The following is a 25,455-nucleotide window of genomic DNA, read 5'->3' on the forward strand; positions in this document are numbered from 1 at the left end:
TCCCATATAAACTAACGGTTCCTTCATTTTTTCAACGTCATCACCTGGATGATATACTTTTGCAAAGTGCGCGCTCAGTAACTCCACTATATCGACTGGTTCAGTGAACTCTTTACCATCGTCATTCCTTAAAATCATTTTGCCATGTACAGTTTTTTTCTTGCTTGCAGCATATTGAAAGAACTATTTGGGATTCTCTTTTGCTTGCATAGCTAGTTTCCTTTCATAATCGGCTTTTGCTGTTTTTACCACACTCGTTATCCTTCTGGCCTGTACTTTTATACCGTTCGTGTGCCTGCAGGTCACCCCTTTCTTTAAATTCCCTCCATAGTTGTTTCTTTTTTTGCAGCTCAAGCTTAATGGTGTTATTCATCCATTTAACCCCTCCTTGTTTCCCTATTCGGACCTTAGGTATACAATCAGCCATAACCTCCTGTAAATGCTCTTTGATCACTTCCCATGCTCTATCGACGTCCAGCCCTTTCAGTTGTACATGCCATGGCACTGATCCAAGCAATCTCCTAAGCTTGTCATACTTGCCAGCACGGTAATTCCACATATACCCTGTCTTAATCACAAATTTCACACCTTTAGCCACCTCCCAGGTCAAGACCTTATGATCACTCTCACCAATAGGTGGCAGCATGGTCATATTCATTACAGTCAAATTCTCAGATACTATTACCAGGTCAAGCACTCTCACACCCCTAGTATTTTCAATTACATGCTGTTTCAGATAGTTATCCCTTAATAATTGAATAAAATCCATTTCCTTCCTCACATGTGTCCTCTCCTCCTTCCAATCAATGTTACCATAGTTGAAATCCCCCATAATAATTACACTCCTTCCACTCATTTCATCAATTTGTTTATGCATACCATCTCCACCATCTATTCCATCACCTGGTCTATAGCAGCACCCAACTGTATATTTTATTCTGCCAGTATCAATCTCACACCAAATAGCCTCAAATGAGCTCCTTTCACTATCCTGCAATACTTCAATTCTCCTTGGCTGCAGTTCATCAGCTATCATCAATAACACCCCTCCCCCAATTTTATTTTCTCTGTCCCTCCTAAACATACTATAACCTACACATTCTATCCCACTAACTATATCATCTTCCGTCAGACATGTTTCACTAATGCCAGTAACCTGTGGCCAGGAAGAGCCAATCAAGGCCAAAATTTCTTCCTTCTTGTTCCTAATACTCCTGGAATTAGTATACATGAATTGCAGTGTTCCCTTTGTCCCACCCCTATCTTGATGCGTTATTTTAAATATCCCATTCCCATTTTTTGTCCTTATTGCTGGCTCAGGTATATTATATACATTTTTACACTCAACTGTCTCACTGATGTCTGGATATCCACTTCCCCCCCTCCTTGGTAGTTCTAGTTTCCCTGGTTCTGTACATCCATTTTCACTTCATTCAGCAACACTTTTTCCAGTCTCCGCACACCAAGTCCATTCAAATGCAGGCCATCCATCTTGTATAAGTCCTTTCGCCCATCATATGTAGATGATGTGTTCTCTATTTGGCCTCATGGCCCAGACACGTTAGACTCCTTCCTCAGTCATCTCAATAGTCTACATCCAAGAATCCAGTTCACTATGGAAAAGGAAAAGAACAATTGTTTACCCTTCCTAGACACCTTAGTCACACGCCTGCCTAATGATACACTTAAATTCACCGTATACAGAAAACCCACACACACACAGGCAGAGACATTCACAAACTCTCCCACCACCACCCCTCTCAACAATATGGCATTATTAAAACTCTTACCAAGAGAGCCCACAATCTTTGTTCCAGTGGAACCGCCCTCACTACTGAGCTTAACCACATACACAGCACTTTCCTCTCCAATGGCTACAGCGATCACAGTATCAAAAAATTAATCAACTCCTCCTCCATTCCCTGTCCTTCTCGTCAACAAGAATTTAAAAATGCTATCACCATACCCTACATCCGTGGCACATCCGAAAAAATAGCCAAGATACTAAAACAGTACAATCTACACACAGCATATAAGCCCTACCGCAAACTGGCTACCCTTATCCGTTCTACGAAAGATCAGCTCCCTCCTCTCTCTCTGCCTGGAGTTTACAAAGTACCCTGTTCCTGTAAGCTGGCGTACTTTGGACAGACAGGCAGATCAGAATCCATCCACTTAGAGGAACACAAGTCTTACATCTTCTAACACAACTATGGCCATTCAGGCTTGGCTGACCATATTTTGGACACCATCCACAGGGTATCATGGAAGAAAACCACCATGCTCCACCACAGCAAATTCAAGAAAGAGAGACTTTTCTTAAAAGCAGCAGCAGCTCTCAAAAACCAACCAAATCTCAATAAATATGGTTGCATTAAGCTTCCAAAGATTTGGGAAACACTCATCACCAGAGTTCCCACCTTACATTCCAGGCCACCTACTACTGCCCTTAGAGGGCGCTCTACCTAGATTGGACTTTAGTGTCACCCACGTGGTTGGGCTTAGTATTGTTTGTTATTTGTGTATATGTTACATTAATTGTTTTTGTAATCACCGTAGATGTCCTAGTGACTAGGACGAAATATAGGAAGTATTAAATTCTATTTTAATTCTTTTTGAGTGTTGTAAAAAATCCATTAAGCCTCCAACGTGATGTCCTCACAGCACTTAAGCCTCTACACACGTATTTCTTTATTAAGATTTTCATTATTTAAAATTTCAAAAAGTGCATTGTAAATTTCTTGTAACTGATATCTTAGAGGGTGGATTGCATTAATTTTACTTTCCCATCGCGTTTCTGATGGCTGTTTCAATATTAAATGTTTTATGAACTTTAAAAGGATTGCCCAACGTTTGTAAGAGAATGAAAAAAATTGTATATTTCTTGAATAATTGCAAATAAACTAATTGTATCTGCATTCAATTTGGCTGCATTGTTAATGATTAAATTTAGAGTATGAGCAGTACATGCACTTAAAAAGCTCAAGGATTTTTGTTCAGAAGCAAATTTTGGAGCCCATATTTTTTCCCTTTCATATTTGTCCCATTTTCATACCCTTGACCTCGAATGTCTTCAATGGGAATGATCTGTTTTTCCAGTTGTTTCATTATTGTTGCACATAAACCACGTCCTCTGGAATCTGATATATCTACAAAACCTAAAACGTTTTTCTTGATCTTGACAATTCCATTGTCACAGGAAACAAAGTGAATATTAATGGCCATTTGTTCAGTTTTATTTGCATCAGGTGTGCAGTTAAAATTATGGAATAATATTTAGATTTTCAAATTGATAATAAAATTGTATCCCTGATTGCGTTACTTAAAGTTTCCAATATTTCATTTTGACTGTCATTACTCAAATAGTGTACTCTATTGTTTCGTTGTAGGGCACTTTCAACATGAATTTCCATAACGGGATCAAACTTCGCAAACAGTTCGACTAATTTTAAAAAATTGCCGTTATTCCTTTCATATAAATTATCAGATGATCCGTGAAAAGCTAAATTTTGGCTACCAAGGAATTTTATAATTTCAATCAAGTTCTAAAACACTCGTCCAATGTTTCTTTTCCATTTCATACATGCTTTGAGTCTGACAATCAATAGTAGTTTTCTTTTTTAAATTTTTATCAAGTTCCTTCCATTTTAAGAAATTTTTCATGTGAGTTAAACTAGTCTCATTGATCCAGTAGGTGTGAAAAGTTTGCAACAAAATTAAAAAACAGAATTTAAAGTTTCGGAATAAATGAGCCATGTTCTTGGCACGAACTCCCCGTTTTCCATTTTTCTATTATAATACGTGTCGCCAAATTTATGACCATATGTATCTCTGGGGTATATTATATTTTTCTTTTGAACAGGCCCCATTTCAATTAAAATAACTTGTAATTTTTCATCAATATTTCCCCATTCACCTGGATCTTCTAGATTTACAAAGATTAACAATGTGTTAGTTTTGTGGTCAACTACAACTAACTCTTCTCCTAACTGTTTTTGACTTAAATCATGCGTCTTGTTATCTTGTTCAATAGTTGCAATAGTACTTTCATGCAAACTGGATGATGTGCACGGTTCTTCAACTCGGATTTCTGATGTATCAAGTTGGTTACAATCTGCATCAGAATATTTTAATATTTTAACAAATTTATTAAGAGCCCCATTTGGTGTCTTAATATCTGCTTCTTTTGCAGCATGACGTGCACTGGATAACTTTTTAAAATTTTTGATTTGATTTCTATTTTATACCCACAAGAAATTATTACACAACATGACACAGAGATGAAATAATAGTCCACACTGTCAGTAGCCTACTGAGATGCATACCATATCACTGGTTAACTAGCAACAAATGTTTTTGTACGAAAATTCGTTTCTGCGCATAAAAACCGTTCAACGTTTCACTTTAGATAGACTGCAGTAGACACAACATTCTGCAGGCAAGCATTTAGCCCTCTTGCTGCCAAATTGTAAACAGCCGGCTGATCAAAGAGGTGGCAACATACAATTTTTTTAAAATTTTTATTCGGTGTATCCAGCCTTATTTATTTTAATATTGATCATTCTAAGAATTTTTTGTTTTTATGATAAAAATTTTGTTTATTAAAAATGAACTAATGAACCGTGCCCTGGTGGTGGCACCCCCTTCGTAGCAGCGCCTGCATGCTCTGCATGCCCACTTCCGCTGGCCCTGATTGCAGCCCAAGATACATTGCTACTATATTGAGCACAAACGACACAAATTAACGTTGTTGTCATTGTCGTTATTGTAGGTAAATATTGTGGTTTTTCTTTTTTTTTTTAAATTTAATTCTAGCATTTAATTTATACCTTTGTAGAAATGAATGAAGAGAATAATTCTGTTAAATATTATTAAATTTTGTCATATTTTAGTTTTATTAATGATATACCACAAATTCTTATGAGCCACCACTGATATTAACATTAGTGTTGTTAGTAAAAGCAGGCATATTTCAAATTAATTTACCAAGAAAGATGTGCTTTAGAAGTTATATTATATAGTTGTTGTTATGTTATGTGCAGTAGAATATATTATATTCTAATGTATACATTAGATATATACAGTAGAATATTAGATATATGCATCTATTTCTTTGTTTTATAAATTCCAGCTCAAACAAGAACCGGAAACTAACAAACAAACAGCTTTAAACAAACTAATTTTGTGTGCTCTAGATACTAATAGTTTTATGGTATCATATTTTTGAGATGGATTGTAAGCTGATATATTATAACTGTCTTGTAAAACTCAATTTTTGATAGACAGAAGTAAAAAGTGATCCATCCAGTTCCTATTGTATGTGTACATCTAGAAAGGAAATTAATCTTAATGATTCTTTTTTCACTGTAAATTTAATTTGGGAATATAAATTGTTGGTATGGCTGATAGAAATTCTTGGACTTGAAATTCTATTAATCCAATATATTAAGAGGGAAACATCTTTTATTTGTCATGTGGACAAACATGAAGGTTAGTCAGTAAACATATTTCTGAACATAAGATTATATCCAACTAGTCATCATGAAACACTGTATTATTATGTAGATCCATGTATATATGTGAATATTTATTCAAGGAAAATGCTGAACCTTAATTGTAATGACTGTCTTACCATCCCAAAAGTTTGGGAAATTGTTATCCTCAACCAGTGGCAGCCGGGGAAAATTTTAAGTGGTGGTGCTGCATATATATAAAATAAAAAATAATAATAATAATAAAAATAAAAAAAAACTTTTTTTCCTAATCAGTAAAGAATTTATTAATAAATAAATTTACATATTAAAAACTCGCTTTATTCAAACTATTTCATCCTCACCACGAACAAACACCAATAATAAAAGTTTCGTATCAATAGCAATGACAAGCGCAAACGAATATAATCAATAAATAATTATATGTTATTTTAACAAAATAAAATAAGATTTACAAAAAAGTAGTTCACCATGCACACGCACCAATAATAAACGTTTCATATCTCTCAGAAATAATGCACACAATAATAAGATACACTGCCCAGATGGCAGTGTATCTAATGACGTAACGTGCAATGACAAGCGCAAACGAATATCGGCGTTAGATTGCAGTGCATTTGTTTATAAATCTAAAGCGTTAATAGAACAATTCCAATTATTAACTATTCAATGACTGTCGAAACATAAGCTGTAACCTTTAACATGTTGTATTGCATTTATATAATGTTGTAAGTATTGTTATTATTTATAAACACAAACAAAATTTATTTGTTTCAATTTTTCCTTGGGGTGCTGCATTGTCACAATGCTTATGTACAGGCCGCCACTGTCCTCGGCTCTGTTAAATAGGTTGTATGTTATTATTTTGTATCAGAGGGATTCTGATGTAACTCATGGACTCTACTGTGTTATTTGTTCAAATTTCTCACTGTTATTCTTCATTCACACTGATGATGTTTTATATGTAAAATTAAATATTTGTACAATAAATAATTTTCTACTGTGTCGTGTTTTTAAAGTAATTTCACTTTTTGTTTATGATGAAATAATATAATGTACAGATGATAGATAGATTTGCTGTATACATTATTGGACTGTTAAAAATAATGAAACATGGGGAATACAACAATGCTTCTCTGCACTTGCAGTGAAATAATCAACTAGAAAAACACAAAGTAAGATTAATTCTTCACAGCATCTGCATTATTAATTGGGTGATTCATTAGAGGAGCAAGGGAGGCTAGGTCATTAACAACAAATTTTTCAAATTCTGGAATTGTCCCAAAACAGTGGGAGGATGGATGGTCTAGGCCATAGATGGCGAACCTATGGCATGCGTGCCAGAGGTGGCACGTCAATGATTTACAGGTGATATCCTTTTATATGCTTATAAATTATTAACCTTTTCTTTTAATTGTTACAATACGTACAAGTTAAATATCGTTTTGTTTTACACAAGAGAGCAGTGTTAAATATTGTCGTCTGCGCCATTGTTATATTTTTTGCTACTTTTCCTTAAATAATTTACTTCCTTTATGAATTACAATAACTACAAGACTTACAAAATTTCCCTGACTGTAATATCTGTATCACTTCTTACGTGTTCATTCTATAAGGAAAGCAAATTCTATATCTCTTGCCAACTCCTAATTTTACTCACGTGCTTACCCTGACTGTTAAAGGTTATTCCTTACTAAAAGAAACAAATCCTCTAATTTCTTTCTGGAGCTGTCTCCTCTTCAGATATTGACAAATTTATTTTTTAAAGCTAGCCAATGTGTAAAGTGTAAAGCCAGCCAATATCTTAGAATAGAGGGGACTCTTATTCAGGGAGATTTTTCCAGACTTTTGGTGCACATAGATGAATAAATTTAGTGCTTAAACTCATAAATGCTTTACTGTGGCTAAGTAAATTCTGGTTTGCAGTCGTAACCTCTATAACAACATGTTATACCTTTCTTTCAATTTTTCCCTGCTATGGTTCAGATTAATGAGTGGTAGTTTTGATTCATATCACAGACAAAACTCAGGTATAGAAGAAAAAACATTTATTGGAATCTAAAGACATAATATACACTTAGACCAATCTCACTTTCAATTAGTTCAATGACATGCAAAATCAAACTGTATCAAACTGATTAATACTCTAATGCATGAACAATAAGTCCTTCTTTTAAGTTAGCGATTAAACACACATAATATACACATTATACACTTCCACTCAATTTTCTACCTACTGTGTTAGTCTTGCACATTACACCAGTTACAATCATCTATAATCATTCCAGACAATTTGTCTTATGGACATTAGCCACTGCTAAATAATCACTTAAAGTTCTTAAATACTGTCCATACTCGATTATTACACTACAATGATATTTTCCTTACTTTACCATTTCTTGGGGCAGGATCTCCGGGTCCGTCTGAACTGTCCTTCTTTGTTTGAATTACCTCTCGATACTTCCATAAGCCTGTGTCCACATGGTGGGTCACTATGGTCATCAGATGAAGCTATGCTCTGCACCTGGTGTTTTTCCCTCGTCTATTCTCGATCTGTTTCGGACCATTGTCGTTTCTACTGCCGGTTCTGGTATACGTCCGCGATGTTATTCTGTCGGAACTTTCAGGGAAGGAGTGAAGACAGCATATGCCGACATCGCACGCTTTCGTACTGTCAGAAATTCAGACATCGAAGGGAAAGGTGCACAGTCCGATATCATACCATCCCCAAGAAACACCATCAGGAACTTCCAGTCCACAGGAGAAGTCGAATCATCATCCAGCAAAATAGGTGAAAAAAAGCTCTGAGAAAGAGATGCAAACCCTTTTTATTTTCCCTTCACTTCCTCCCCCTTTTTAGCACCCTGTTACTCACTGCGATAGTGCCCTCTTCTTTCTGCGATCTTTTCCTGCCTGCTACTTCCTTCGTCTGCAGGGATTTCGGCACATCACGAGATCTCTAACAGCGTCTTCCGTGAAACAAATGTGCGTCGCTTTCCGAGATTGTCAATGCCTCAGGCCCGCCCGTGACCTTTGGACTACTGTTTACATCTAACTTACCCATTCATTGTATACATGATGCATTCATATAATACTAATTTATATACAAAGTTCTTTACATGGTATTACAATTCTACTAAAAGGAGGTAATTCTATTTCTATTTACAGTTAGTACTGCAAATAGAAATTTCTTCTGCTCGTGTACAAGTTTTTTCTGACTTGTTAAATCCTGAATGAATTGTTTCCTTTTAAAGGTTCTTCATTCAGGATGTAACAGCAGCTATGAAGATGTGCATATGATTGGTGCAGTATTAATAAAAGGTTGCGCAAGACAAAGGCAACCTACAATTGTTGAGTTGAAATGCTAACTCTCTTCAACCGAATTCCATAACATCTGAAACTGTCATAACAACATTCACTATATATTTCTTAGTTTTAACACATTCACGACGGGGTGTCATTTATCGTTCTGACGGAACTTCTCTTTATCGGTGGGCTAAACTCACACTAAGTTTCAACCTTTGGTTGAATTTTATTGCTGCTTGTTTGCATTTGAGCACAGGAACTCACACATGCATTATATGGCATATTTCAATTCGTGGTAGAATTTTATTTGAAGTTATCCTTTGTGATCTGTCATAATGACATTGAAAATTTCAAATGCTGAAAAATTGGACAATGGTTTTTAGTTAGATACCGTATTTCCAGTGCAACATATGGTTTTGCTTGAGTCTATACAGCATAGTTTCTGTGAGTGGGGACATGTAATTATTAGTTAGTGCCGTTTTTATTCCATCTGTCTCTAATTGCACTATTTGTTGAGAAATATATTACACAGACTGCAAAAGCCTCCATACCTTAATCAGGGATACAATAAAACTACTTGTTTTTCTTGCATCTGCAGTATAATAGCTGTTGGGGAGGGTGTATGTTGTTAACCGCAGGGAGCGAGTTATTATCACCTCAGCGTGAATATGTGTAAACGTTTTTTGTATGCAAGGCATATGCAACACTTTAATGTCTTTTTTCGTAAAGTAAAATCAGGAGTGCCAGTTATACGTGAGGGCGAATCATTTTCAAGTAAATATGGTAAGCGTTTTGCCGACAAGTTGACATCCTTCTGCTGCTTCCCTTGCTCAGCTAACTTCAATGGTGCATTACAATGCATAAATATTTTTCTCACTACTGTTATTTTTTCTTTTTTCAAACTAACTTAATGAAAATCAATTTAATAATACAATAATCAATTTTACACTGAATAACATTATAAATTTATATATACATATATATACAGTGGTATCTCGCTAATCCAAACTAATAAAAACCATGCTTGTTCGGATTAATGAATTTTCCCCCAAGAGACAACAATAACTAGCGTTTAAGACAAAAATAATTAGATTCTAATGTTACATCAATTTAATTCTGTAAATAAATTAAGTAACTGATGGAAAAAAACTACTGTACTGTAATGTAAAAAAAAATAAAAATTAATACAGCACACAAGTTTATTTTAGTAAAACATTTAGTTTGTATTACTATTATTATTATTATTATTATTTCGGGCAACTCCAGGAGTCCTTAGACTCATCGAGGGAGGCCCTAAACATCATGTCCACACAACTATGCGATTACATTCTCACAGTATCTATCATACCTTGCCTTGAACTCGTTCACTGTCATAGCACCCACAACAGACTCTGGCAGCTTATTCCACTCATTTACCACTCTAAAAGTAAAGAACCCAGCTCTAACACCCTTGCTAACCACACTCTTGCCCAGCTTCCATAGGTGTCCCCTAGTTCTCCCACCACCAGTCCTGATCTCAAAAATATATTCTGAATTAATCCTATAGAATCCCTTTAGCAATTTGAATGTCTCAATCATATCTCCCCTCCTCCGCCTATCATCTAGTTCACTTCACGCAAGACCCGTGCCGGCATACCATCCGATCCCACAGATGTGTTAACATTAAGGTTCTGTAACAGACTAGTCACCTCCACTTCATTCATCACTATTCCCATATAAACTAATGGTTCCTTCATTTTTTCAATGTCACCACCTGGATGATATGCTTTTGCAAAGTGCGTGCTCAGTAACTCCACTATATCGACTGATTCAGTGACCTCCTTACCATCGTCATTCCTTAAAATCATTTTGCCGTGTACAGTTTTTTCCTTGCTTGCAGCATATTGAAAGAACTGCTTGGGATTCTCTTTTGCTTGCAAAGCTAGTTTCCTTTCATAATCCGCTTTTGCTTTTTTTACCACACTCGTTACCTTTCTGGCCTGCACTTTATACCATTCGTGTGCCTGCAGGTCACCCCTTTCTTTAAATTCCCTCCACAGTTTCTTTTTTTGCAGCTCAAGCTTAATGGTGTTATTCATCCATTTAACCCCTGCTTGTTTTACTATTCGGACCCTAGGTATACAATCAGCCATAACCTCCTGTAAATGCTCCTTGACCACTTCCCATGCTCTATCGACGTCCAGCCCTTGCAGTTGTACATGCCATGGCACTGATCCAAGCAATCTCCTAAGCTTGTCATACTTGCCAGCACGGTAATTCCACATATACCCTGTCTTAATCGAAAATTCCACACCTTTAGCCACCTCCCAGGTCACTCTCACTAATAGGTGGTAACATGGTCATATTCATTACAGTCAAATTCTCAGATGCTATTACCAGGTCAAGCAATCTCACACCCCTAGTATTTTCAATTACATGCTGTCTCAGATAGTTATCCCTTAATAATTGAATAAAATCCTTTTCCTTCCTCACATATGTCCTCTCCTCCTTCCAATCAATGTTACCATAGTTGAAATCCCCCATAATAATTACCCTCCTTCCACTCATTTCATCAATTTCCCTATGCATACTATCTCCACCATCTATTCCATCACCTGGTCTATAGCAGCACCCAACTGTATATTTTATTCTGCCGGTCTCAATCTCACACCAAATAGCCTCAAATGAGCTCCTTTCACTATCCTGCGATACAACTTCAATTCTCCTTGGCTGCAGTTCATCAGCTATCATCAATAATTGTATGTATCTGTATTGTTGAGGATTCTGATTTAATAAAATTGCATAGTTCGGTACATAAATTAATTTGCGTAAAAATATCACTTTCTGGTACACAACACAAAAAAAAGTTTCACAAAATAACACAAAAAAAAAGTTTTTTGATTTCTTTGTAAAAAAGTCACTGATTTTCTTTGGCTTCTTGGGAGCTAAACTTTTTCGAATGCTTCTTCTGGGAGCTGCATTAGCAATAAAGTTTTGTGGAATGGCATATCATTCTGCTTAGCCCATTCTATACACATATTAAAACTGTGAGCTGCCTTTCACGTTTTACTTTTTATTTTCTTCAAGTTCTTTATCATCATCTAATTCATTCTGTAGTGTGATATTTATAATTTCGATTTCACTTTCGGTTCTACCTTTAATCCATTCCATAATATCTGTTTGAGAAATTTCAATAACTGGATTTATATTTTTAACCAAATTATGCACATTTTGAATTTCCTCTTTTTGTGTATCACTGTAGTTATACTGTATTGTAATAATAAAATAAATAATAATAGTTAAAATAATAATTATTAAAAAAATTAGTACACAAAATAATAATACGTCATAAATAAAATTTTTTTTCTTTCAATCCGCAGTTTGGATTACTGGAGGTGTCGGACTAAAGAGGTTCGGATTAGTGAGATACCACTGTATATATATTATAAATAAATTAATTAAGTTAGATTAATTTTCTGTTAATTTTCCTCCTATTAAAAACTGCCCGGCACGTCAGCAAATCAATTTGTAAATTTTTGGCATGCGCACATAAAAAGGTTCGCCATCACTAGGCTCATCTTTGGGGGGGGGGGGTGCTTATTTAAAATTTTCTACATAACTTCCAGCTTAATATCTCTTCATGCTGTGATCTATTGATTCAAACAACCAAATTGTCATATTAACAGAGGCAAATGCCTGTGCCATTTTTTTTTCACTCTAAATTTTTTTGGTAGCTTGGCTTCTTCTGCAACTTACTGATTAGGCTAACGAGCACTGAAAACAATATATACCGAATCTATACTACCATTGATATCTTATGCTATACCTGCCTGGAAACATGCACTAAAATTTAAAAAAAAAAAAGCTAAAAGAGTTCATCATCTTATACCATATGTATACTTAAAGGATACATGACAATATCTTTTGAGGCGGCTTGCATTATTGCCAGTCTAACACCGATCTGCCTGAAAATGCAAGCATTCTCTCTTATATATGAAATCACTTCTGGGAGATATAACGAAAACTCCAACATTGATCCAAATTGCTACAAATGTCCGCTTCAATTTCTAATTTACATCATCATGAAATTCCTGACAAATACCCTCAGGGGTTGTACAGGATCTTATGATAGAACTAATGAAAAGTCATATCCTCACCAACTTCCTTTCAACAATTTTCATCCAGATTAGCCTCTTATCTGTATACATTCCAGTATTATCAGATCTTATATTTCTGTCTTCTAAGGCACTTTTTACTGTATTAATCCACCTACATCTTGGTCTTCCTCTAGGTCTTTTTCCTGGTATACTGGCAAACAACACTTGCTTAGCTAATTTTTCCTCTCCCATTCTATATAAGTGGCTACACATCCTGAGATTAGCTCTTCTAACACATTCCTGAATGCTAATGATGTCAAGTTCTTTCCTAACATCCTTGTTTTTAATATGATATTGCCATTGATGCCATCTTTTCATGCCCATAATCTTTTTCAGGACTCTCATATCTGAGGTCTCCAGTCTTTGGTCAAGTGTTTTATTTCTAACCCAGGTCTCAGATCCATAAGTTAAAATTGGTTTGAACACTGTCTTGTATACAGCTAATTTAGTGTTTTGACTAATTTCTCTCTTATTCCATATAAGTTTATTCAGTTGACTTCTTACCATAGCAGCTTAGCTAATTCTGCTGTCTATTTCCAATTTAACTTTGGAAAGAGACTGCTGCTGGAAGGTAGAAAAATGAGTGCAGAGAATGATTCTGATCAAGTAAGAAGCAGTGTGAAAGAGCGGGAGAATAAGGAAGGAGAGATTGAAGTGGTGCTTATGAATGAAGAAGTAGTAGCATGAGTGTAGAGAATGAGAGAACAAGTGCACAAGACAAATGGAAACAGGGAGACTCAGGATGGAGAGGGGAACACAGTGTGAGAAAAGTTGATGCTCCAAGAGGATGTGAATGTGTGTGTGTAGACAAAAAAGGGAAGAGAATAACCTGTAATCAAGGGAAAACAGTTGGATTTGAAAAAGGTTCTGAGATGAATAAGGAGAAAAAGAAATGGCTTGAGGAAAGTATGGAGAAGTCACATCTATACCAGTAAAACTTGTTATAGGAATGAGTTGTTATGTTTGTATGAAAATGCTAGAAGTATAAGAAACAAGACAAATGAAATGGTTGCATTGATTGTTCACCCAAAAATTGTTGGGAGAAGTGTGACTTAGTTGGATGATGGTGACATTCTGACAAGAATAGAGATGGAAGGACATGATGTATTTAGTGAATATACAAACGCAAAAGAGAGGTGGAGTGCTATTGATGATAGAAAAAGAGTTGTGTCCATACAAATTAGAGATGCAAGTGGGAAATTTGCATCTCTGTGGAAGTTGTTTTGAGGAAGTATTGTGTGAGATAGAGATGAATAGAATGAAATACTTAGTCGGTTGTTGTTATAGATAGGTAATGTGGATGGTAGTGACCATAAAATGTATAATCAAATTAGTGAAGCAAATAAGAAAAGGGGGATCATTATGGATCTTAATTATCGCAGTATAGATTTCAGTGACGAGATTACACCCAGAAGTAAAGAAAATGAGTTTCTGGAGTTTTTGAGGGACAATGACCTCAGGCAGTATTAGAGGACACATGAGGATTGAGGGTCTTGGATTTGATCATCTCATCAGAGGATGTTATTATAAATTAGATTCTTTAGAGAAACTTGTGACATTAAGATTATAACATATAGACACGTTTACGCAAGAATATTATATTTTAATTTGCCAAATATTTCAGTCTGAAAATAACAGACTATCTTCAGTGGCTACATGGGAACAGTTTTTAACAAAGTGGAATACCAACAATTGATCATTCAAAAGTAGAACGAGCCGCTTGATGTTATATTGCTAAGTATTAAAGAGAGGAAAACATTTTTTTATCAGAGTAATGATTAAATTAAAGATATTAATTCACAAATTCATATAATAATCTTAATTTATAAATAACATTAGACTAATGTAAGAATTAAAGTCTTAATTTTAAAAAAAATTATATATATATATATATATTAATGTGTTATCCTAATTAAACTTTCCCATATTTTTGATGAAGATATACAGTCATTTCGATTGAAGTTAGGGCGTTGAAGTAAGGTCTCAGCACTTTCTTTAAATAAACATTCAAATTTATAGCGACATTTATGTAGGAGGCGAGTCTTGGACCAGAGGATGTTGTCGTTTGTCTCTATTCCATGCTGAGCAAATCCAGACTTATCGGATATGTTGTGCTGAATGTATGATTGATGTTCTTGAATTATTTTTTCTATAGAGAATCTTGTTTGTCCAAAGTAGGACAGATTACAGTTACAAGGAACTTGATACACACCAGGCAGAGACATAGTTGAGCATTTATCTTTAGAAGAGGGGAAATAGGTGGATATTTTGTTAATAGGTATATAAGTGACTGTTAAATCATATTTCTTCAGAATTCTTGAAATTGGTTCTGAAATTTAAGGTTCTTGAAATTGGTTCCTGGAAATATAAGGAATTGGAACTCGACATATTGAATCTTTGTTGTTTTGGATTGGCTTGTAAGAATCGAACAGATGTTGTGTACTCTTTTCGGAAAAGCCATTTAATTTCATGTGGTGTTTGACAGTTCTGTAATTCATGAGGAGTTGAACAATGAGTTCTGGCTCGTCGGATTAAACATTTTATGATTCCTGTTTTTTTGATAAGGATGATGAGCAGATTGTTTGAGAATATAACGTCCAGTGAAAGTGGGTTTTCTGTAAACTGTTGTTAGAATACCTGAAGGTGAATGGATGAGGAGGACGTCTAAAAAGGATAACTTGTGGTCTTTTTCAATCTCCATGGTAAACTTAATACGAGGATGCAAGGAATTGATTCTGGCTAAAAAGGAAGGTAAGGAATCTCTGTTATGAGGCCACACTGAAAAGATGTCATCTATATATCTCACTCAAAAGGATGGTTGAGGGAATATAGATGAGAACAGAATGTCTTCTAGATGTTCCAAATAAAAGTTGGCTAGAGCAGGTGAAAGTGGACTTCCCATGGCTGTTCCTTCCACTTGGTTGTAGAATTTGTTTTGACATAAGAAATATCCAGATTGCATCACGAAATCAAATAATTTTATAATGTCTTGTGGGAAGATGTCCGCAAGTAATTGTAAAGTCTCTTTAAGAGGTACATTAGTATATAGAGATTGGACATTGTAGCTCACCATAAGATCAGTAGGTTGTAATGAGATATTTTTTAATTTATTTAGGAAATCAGAAGAGTTTTTCAAAAAGGAGCAGGGGTGCTTAAGGGCCAAAGCTGTATAACTGAGAGGAGACCTCCACATAACCATTAAAGGAATGTGGAGAACCGACCAGGGCTTCTGACCTAATGTCCAATCCTCACCTTCTTATGGTGCAGGGTATCTACTTGGATACTGAACGAAAGAGGATGGGCTTGCAATTTGGGATTTAGCCGACCAAATTGTATTCTTATTGGTTAAACCAAAATAAAAAATGATTGTACAACATGACAAAATTTCATGCGGACTGGGGCATGGCCCGGTTAAACAAGGCCCCCATTGTTTTCGCCAGGGAACCAGGGCGAACAGTGAAAAGTCAGCTACTGGAACAAATCTGAAAACAAATCTCAACTCAACATCACCAGAGTTAAAGATCGGTATTGTCAACATAAGAAGCCTGAATGGCAAAGAAATGGAGCTAGCTGAGGAATTAGATAAGTACCAGATTGACATAATAGGGGTGACTGAAACAAAAAAGACAAAAACTGGTGAGATCTTTCTAAGCAACAAATACAAAATGTTATATTCAGGCAATGACAATCAAGGAAAAGAAGGAGTAGCCATAATATTCAACAGAAAATACGAGGCTAATCTTCTTGAATGGCAGTCAGTCTCAAGTACAGGAATGTGGGCAAATATGAGAATGGGGAACTGGACAATGAGACTTATTTGTGCCTATCGTCCCACAGAAGGTTCTACTAAGGTAGAAGTGGAGGAATTTTTTGAGGCTTTAGAAAAAGCAACTGACACAATGAAAAAGGAAAAGTTGGTCCTTGTTGGGGATATAAATAGCAGAGTAGGAAATGATTATCAGACATACAAAAATATTTTGGCAAAACAGCAAAGCTAATAATAATGGCAAATATCTATTGGATTTCTGCTCAGGACATGGACTGGTTATTACTAACACCATGTTCCAACATAAAAATGTGCACAAATTCACATGGAGAGAAGAGGCAAGGAATAAGAAAAGTCTCAATCACTATGTTATTGTTGATAGTGAGGTTTTCTTTCTGGTGCAGGACACCAGAGTGTACAGAGGATTTGAAATTGGAAGTGATCACTATTTAGTCTCGAGCAGGATAAAATTGAATTTCATATTGAAAAGAATAACATGTAAGAAAGTTTTAAAGCGAATAAAAGTTGAGCAGTTCTCAGATGTGAACTGTAGACTAAAATACACAAAGATTATTGAAGAAAAAATGAAAGAGTTTGAGAACAGGAATCAAATCTTGGAGATTCAGTGGCAAGCCTTGAAGAAAGCCCTGATTGATTCAGCTAGAGAGGCATGTGGTGAAGTTGTCTGCAAGGATAGAAAAATTAGAACTCCATGGTGGACACAGGAAGTTAAAGAGGCAGTGCAGGAAAAGAAGAAAGCAAATCAGAAGTTACTGGCAAATAAGTCAGCTTGTGCTCTTAGAGAATACAGAGACAGCTGCAAGAATGCTAAACACTGTGTAAAACTAGCTAAACAAAAGTCATGGGAGGACTTTGGCAAGAATATAGAAAATAAATATCAAGATGGTGGCAAAATATTCTGAAGGTTGTTGAAGCTTAGGAATGGAGGAAAGAGTGCTGTAAAAGGAGTTAGAGATGATAAAGGTGACATGAAAACGGGAGAAAAAGATATCCTTGAAGTATGGAGTAATTACTTTGAAAAACTGCTAAATGAAACAAGCAGTGATGACAGCACAGTGGTAAAAAACACTGACCAGGCATGCAGTCAGGAATACATATCCTTACTTGAAGTAGAAAAAGCCATCAAAGGATTGAAATGTGGAAAGGCAGCAGGAATAGATGATATTCGACCAGAAATGCTGAAGTATGGTGGTATAAGAGTCTTACAGTGGCTGCACTGCATAGTTCAGAAAGCCTGGACAGAGGGACGAATTCCTGATGTTTGGAGTAGAGCTCTCATAGTACCCATATATAAAAAGGGAAATAAAACTGAATGTGAGAATTACAGAGGTATTTCCCTGCTGAGTGTTCCTGGCAAGATCTATGCAAGTATACTTGAGAAACGGTTGAGAAGAATTGTGGAAGAAAAGATTGGTGAAGAACAAGCTGGATTCAGACCAAATAGAGGCTGTCAGGATCAGATCTTCACTTTACGACAAATAGTCGAGAAAGCACGGGAATATAACATAGATCTGTATTTAAGTTTTGTCGATTTGGAAAAGGCATATAACAAGGTGCCAAGAGAGAAGCTATTCAATACGCTACAGTTATATGGTTTCAATGGGGTATTATATCAAGCAATACTTAGTCTTTATTTGAGTTGTAAGTCAGCAGTTAGAATTGAAGGAAGTACAGGAAGATGGTTTAATGTTAAATCTGGTGTGAGACAAGGATATACATTATTCCCTCTGTTATTCATTATCTGTATGGATCACATTATGAAGGAAAGTGGTATTAAACATGATATCAAAATTGGAGATGTTAATGTCAGCTCTTTGCTTTATGCAGATGATGTTATACTTCTAAATAAATCTGCTACAAGTCTGCAAGATTCCCGATTCCCTGACTAAATTGAATAACTGTTGTAATAGATATGGTATGAAGGTCAGCAATAAAAAGACAAAGACAATGAAAAGAGGCAGAATGATTGAAAATATCAACTGTGTTGTGAATGAAGAACCTGTGGAACAAGTAAAACATTTCAGCTACTTAGGCACGATTTTTAGTGAAGACGGTAAATTAAATATAGAAATAGACAACAGAATCAGCAAAGTTGGTATGGTGGGAAGTCAATTGAATAAATTCATATGGAAAAAGAGAGAATTAGTCGGACACTAAATTAGCTGTATACAAGATAGTGTTCAAACCAGTTTTACCTTATGGATCTGAGAGCTGGGTCAGAAGTAAAACACTTGACCAAAGTCTAGAGACCGCAGATATGAGAGTCCTGAGAAAGATTGTAGGTATGAACAGATGGCATCAATGGCAATACCATATTAAAAACGAGGATATTAGGAAAGAACTTGACATTGTCAGCATCCAGGAATGCGTTAGCAGAGCTAATCTCAGGTGGTATAGTCACTTAAACAGAATGGTTGAAGAAAGATTAGCAAAACAAGTGTTCTCTGCCAGGTTGGCAGGAAATCGACCCAGAGGAAGACCAAGATTCATAAGGTACAAAGTGCCTTAGATGATAAAAATATAAGATCTGATAATGTGGAGTCTTGACAAGTAACAGATTGATTTGGAGGAAAATTGTAGATTGGAAGTTAGTAATGATGTGATTTTTTTCATGTAGTACTATCATATCCTGTACACCCCCTTGAGAGTACATGGCAGGAAATTGATGATGATGATGGTGATTTCAATAATTTCGCTATATATTTGGCTATGCGATAAGTAGGTGAATCAATGCAGTTCACTGTAGGATGAAGAGGAATATCTGTCTTGTCTATTTTAGGTAGACCATAAAATCTAGGAGGTCTTGCGAAAGGAGTTTTTAGCCTTTCAATCGTGTCTGCATCCAAACTTATCACCTCATCTAGAAGGGAATTTAATTTCTTCAGTTGTCTGTTGGTGGGATCGTGATAAAGTTCTTGGTATGTTGAGCGATCTCGAAGTAGAAAAGAAATTTTTCTTCTGTAGGTTGAAGAATCCATAATTACTGCCGCTTTCCCTTTGTCTGTTTTAGAGATGACAAGGTGACTGTTGCTTCTTAAGGAATGTAACGATTTCTTTTCAGAAGGAGATATTTTGGAAGGAGGAAGCTAAACATGATCTTGCTATTAACATTCGTCAAGTTTCTGATCTCCGTACATTTATCTCCACAAACGTAGACCAACATCTTTCTGAAATAGTTCTTAATGTGGCTAAACGCTCTACACAACATTCATATAAAAAACAGAATCAGCATTTAAACTGCAAATATAATGTTCTTATTTCTAAACAAATCAAGCCTTTCCAAGTTCCAGATAATTGGATCGTCAGCGTATCCGGTCACCCTTTAACTGGTAGTGAAATACTCATCCTCTCAAAAGAACATGATTTCGCTATAGTCCCTAAAAAGATTCCGTATCTAGATTTCCTTGTTAACATCAAATGGAACCTTAGTCATCTTTCCAGTGAAAAGGCTAATTCTCTCTGCCTAGAAGTTGCTTCTACGCTACTTAAAGCCAAGCTTCCTCCTTCCAACATATCTCCTTCTGAAAAGAGATCACTACATTCCTTAAGAAGTAACAGTCACCTTGTCATCACTAAAGCAGACAAAGGGAAAGCAACTTTCATTCTTGTGAATGTGACATCACAGGGAGTTTGGGAGCAGTGGATGATGAGAAGGAGAATTTGCCTTGACAAATTTGTTTAATATGAGTGTTACATTGGATCAAGTTCCAAAGGCGTGGAAGGAAGGGGCAAGATAGTGCCTTCCTTTTATTCAAGCATCAAATTATAGATCTATCTGTGTATCAGTTGTTGTAGTTAAAGTGCTGGAGAGGCTTGTGAGAACCAGGATCCAGAATTGGGTGACTACAGTGGTATTATCTTTGATGGACAGTGTGGATTTGCTAAAGGGAGGTCATGTTTTATTAATTTACTTATTACAATAAAGTGATAACTTCATTGGACAAAGGAGATGGATATACAGTAGTATACATAGATTTTGCAAAGGCGTTTGATAGATTATTATTATATGTGACACCTTCAGGGAGTCCGAAGACTTATCAAGGGAAAGTGTGGCAACAGCATCGAGCAATTGAACTCCTTCAAACTACTAACTGCACTCAAACTTGCTTAACTTTTTTGCGTGAGCCATTAGTAGCAGAGGCTCTACCAATCAACCAGCCTTTGCTGGAATGATAATATTACTGCATGATAAGTTAATAGCTAAACTAGAGCAGATGGAGTTGGATATTAGACTAGTGTATTGGTCAGAGATTTGCTATCTGATAGGTATCAGCAAGTTGTACATGGGGGGGGGGGGAAGCAATATCCTGGATGCAGGATATTGCTTTGAGAAGTAGAGCAGATTGTTGTGGCCTTACAAAAAGACTTGAATAGACTGAGTGCATGAGCATGGTAGTGGGGATGCCAGTTCAATGTTGCAAAATGTAAAGTTTTAAAATTTGCGAAACGAAGATGGGATGGAAATGTACACTTGGTGAGGATATATTGTTGGAGGTGGAGGAAATAAGAAATCTTGAGGTGATAGTGATCTAAAATTTAGAGAAGACATTGCCAAAAATTGTGAAAACAACACAACGAATTCTGGCAATGATGCAGAGGATAGTGACTTGTAGAAGTAAAGAGATTCTTGTCCCACTGTATAAGGCTTTGATTAGGCCACATACTGACTACTGTGCATGATCACTTGATTTTCAAAAGGACAAATAGATATTGTAAAGACTCCAGAGGCAATTGTCCAAAATAGTTTCTGATCTCTAGAGTGTTGAATATGAATCAAGGTTGAGACGATGCAATTTGCAAAGTCTAGTGGATGTGGGGAAGAGGGATGATATGATAGAGACGTACAAGTTAGAATGGGGTTATTATAGGATTAACATTGAAGAGGTTTTTCATAAAATGGTGGGATTAGAGGAGAACAAGGGGTCATCCCTGGAAACTGTATAAGGAGGATGTGAGCAAGGGAGTCAGAAAGAGGTTTTTTGCATGTAGTGTTGGGAATGATTGGAATGCATTGCTTGAGAGCATGGTGTCAGCAGAGAATTTGAATGTGTTTAAGATTTGAATTTGAATGTGTTTAACACATTCAAATTCTCTTTAATTTTTGTTACATTTGCTGGGAAGTGATGTTTGCAAACCAGAAAAAGGCCATCACTCTGTTAGTGAAAATGGCTTATCAGTTTTATTTTGCATGTAAGTTTGGGGCCCTACACATATGCTGCGGTATGTGCGTTAGAAGTCTTCTGAAGTGACTGAAAGGCGGTAAAGTGTCAATGCCATTTTCTGTTTTTATGGTTCGGAGGGAGCCAAGCAATCATGCAAATGACTGCTACTTCTGCATGTTACCACTTGTTTCAGGAGGCATCACAAGGAAAATGAAGTGGACAATAGCGTATTTGAATATACCATCTGCTCTCTGACCAGTTCTGCATGGCAAAGGACTTCCCATTCCTGAACCTCTGAAGAATTTTCCATCAATTCAGAGGACGGTGAGGATGGAGGCAAACTGATGTCAGGTTCTTCTGAGTCTTCGGCATCTAATGATGATCCATATGTTGGCCATGATGCGTCATCTGCACCACACATTCTCACACAAGAAGAACTGAACAATCTTGCACGCGATCTGGAGTTGTCCAGGGCTAAAGCAGAATTACTGAGATTAAGACTTCTACAATAGAATCTTCTCAAGGAAAATGTCTGAGTGACTTAATTTCGCACTGTCGGTTTGCACCTTACTTCCAAAAGGAAGATGACCTTGTGTTCTGCTATGATGTAGATCACCTGATGAATGCCCTTCAAATCAAACATGACCTGCACGAATGGCAACTATTCATGGACTCATTGAAATTGAGTCTTGAGGCTGTGCTGCTGCATGATGGAAACCAGTTTCCATCGATTCCAGTCAGACACACTTTCTACATGAAAGAAACCTATGACAATCTAAAACAGCTGTTAGATTGTCTTCAATACAGCAGTATGGCTGGCATCTCTATGGTGACTTGAAGGTAGTGTCTGTGTTGAGTGCAGCTGGGATATACAAAGTACTGCTATATTTTGTGGCACATCCCAGCAAGGCCTTTGTACTATGTGAAGAGAGACTGGCCTATGAGGAAATCTCTGAAGGTTGGAGAGAATAATGTGCAACACCCAGCACTGGCAGAAACATACTTTATTTATATTAATTTATACACAAAATTCTACTACCACCTTTAGACATCAAACTTGGTCTGGTAAAAAACTTCATAAAAGCCATGGATCAGACTAGATCAGCTTTCATGTACCTGGTTGACAAATTCCCTTGAGACAGTGAAGTGAAAATTAAAGAGGGAGTTTTTGTGGGTCCTCAGATCTGAGAACTCTTCATTGATGAGATGTTCAACAACCTGCTACAGGGTGATGAGAAAAAAGCTTGGGACGTGTTTCATCTGATGTCAACTAACTTCCTCGGAAATGTCAGGGCAGAAAACTACAAGGAACTGTTTGAGGACTTGTTGTCTCTGTATCACAAACTTGACTGCAGTGTGTCCTTAAAAATACACTTGCTGCATTCTCACTTGGATTTCTTCCCTGTCAACTGCTGCATAGTTAGTGATGAGCATGGTGAGTGTTTCCATCAGGAAATTGCAACAATGGAGAAACGATACCGGGGAAAGTGGTCCACTTTCAGTTTGACTGACTACTGTTGTACGCTCGCTAGAGATGATCCTGACAGCTATTCAAGTGACAGGCAAATCAACATTGAACGTAGAAGCAGACATTTATTGGTATATGATAAGTATGTATTACTCTATTATATAAGAAACTATGCTGATCTCTCACTGTATCCAGTTTTGCATTTTCATTGTCATATTCATGTTCAGTACCTTGAAATCTATAAGAAATTACTAAATTAATCTGGGGGTAGGGCATGACTTTTGTAAAATTTTATTGTCCAGTATTATCATTGGCAAATACTAGAGAGAGAGAGACACAGATAATTTGAATTTTGATATGATTTTTAAATACAGCCATATGAAATGCACAGAAATCAGAAAAAGTAATCACTTGGGAAATTATTATTATTTTGCATTGAACCAAAGAAAAGCTGAAATAACTTGTTTTACTTATTTATACATAGGTTCCAACCTCCTTCAACTATAATCATACAATTTGCAAAAGCTATGGCAGAAAATGGGACATTCAGTAGATTGTCAATAATGTTTCCCATTAAATATAAGCAAAAAAGTTTAATTATTTATAGAAAATTATATATCAGAAACTTGTCTATATTGGTGTCTTATCCTAAACATGTCAGTTTGCACTTCATGCACACAAAACACATGAAACTCAGAAAATAAAAAGAGCAACTCATCAACTAATCACAGGCACTGATTTTTGGTACTGTTGTATCAGTGCACACCATCCCTTGCTTTCTGGGGGGGGGGGGGGGTAAAACCACTGGACAACTAAGCATGTGACTCACTGCACCATCTGTATGTTTTGTTCAAAGGGTTCAGAGGTGTCCATATTTGTGACTGCACACCCAGGCTATTAACACAAATGTGATGCATTATTTATGCATTGAAAAGTGTCCTCTTCATGAAGCATTAGTATATTGTGTTTAATTTTAGGAATCATGCAAAGCCAGGAAACAATTAAGGGAGTCTTTAATTATATATTTATAGTTGATGTATATAAAAGCTGTTATATATATGTACAGCTTTTATTGAATAGAAAAGTAAAATAACAGTCGTAGTTGTAATGGTCAAACATTGTGATTAACAAAGCATTGAATTGACTCCCTTTGTTATGGGAGTGAAACGCTCACTCCCAAGGGCATCATCCTTCCTAATGTCCCCATTTGTTCAGACCACTACTTTTTCTCATATCTGTGGTCTCTAATATTTGAGCAAGTGCTTTATTTCTACCCAACCTCTGAATGTTTGTCTTTTATTAAGGTTTCATTGATCTAACAGTTGGTTAGAAAGACTCTGGTTGAAATCCCATTTAGAATACAAAGCACCTTTATCGGGGCTTTTCAGCTGAAGGTACTCCTCTTTAGCGGAAAAGCTAATATGAGGTGGTAGGGTTTTCATTCTCCAAAATATGCAAGCCTGCTAGTAGAAACACACAATTTACACAGCAGACAATGCAGATATGATTAATTGCCCTATTATAAGCAGTAATTGGGTTTCAAAGAAGCCAAGTTACTTGGCCATCACAGGCCATTCAGCCTAACATGGAAAGAAGGAAGATGGGATAGGATAACTTGATAGTAATATTTTAAAGTGGATATTGGTTCTCTTCAGAAGCCAAATAGAAACTTACCTGGTTTTAGAATTTTAGAATGTAACATTTTCTGATATTATAGTTGCATAGTTCCTTTCAGATACTGCTTGTAAACTATAATTTAACATGTTTTTCTTCTCCTTGCAGGACATTCTTTAAAGGCTCCAGTTGGCAGGTGGCAGAAGGGCAAAGACTTAACATGGTATGTCAAGGACAGGAACCAAGAAAAAGAAGAACAAAGACCAATTTCTGAACTAGCTGCAATAAAACAAGCAGAGGAGGAAGCAATGCTTATTGCACTGTAAGCTTTTTATCAGTGTGAAATGGTTTGTAACTAATTGCATTTAACTAATGCTGATTCTCTTCTGCATGTGTTTTATGTATTAAATATGAATCTCTTCCTTGGGAAAATTATCATTCCTCATCATCAGTTTCCTGATATGTATCCTCAAGGGGTGTTCAGGCCATT

The 25,455-nt window shown here is 36.2% G+C and overlaps 1 protein-coding gene across 1 annotated transcript in view; it reads left to right on the forward strand.

Annotated features, from left to right (window-relative positions):
- LOC150105424 (uncharacterized) overlaps positions 1 to 25,455 on the forward strand; it is a 114,992-nt gene that overhangs the window by 13,509 nt on the left and 76,028 nt on the right. The window contains exon 3 of the mRNA XM_090394801.1: positions 25,134 to 25,287. Coding sequence (XP_090250927.1) covers positions 25,134 to 25,287 — 154 coding nt within the window. The remainder of the gene's footprint in view (positions 1 to 25,133; positions 25,288 to 25,455) is intronic.

The sequence above is a fragment of the Typopeltis vanoorti genome, chromosome 6 (genome assembly GCF_054136105.1).
Source record: "Typopeltis vanoorti isolate ZY-2024b chromosome 6, IOZ_Tvanoo_1.0, whole genome shotgun sequence".
Lineage (NCBI taxonomy): Eukaryota > Metazoa > Arthropoda > Arachnida > Uropygi > Thelyphonidae > Typopeltis > Typopeltis vanoorti.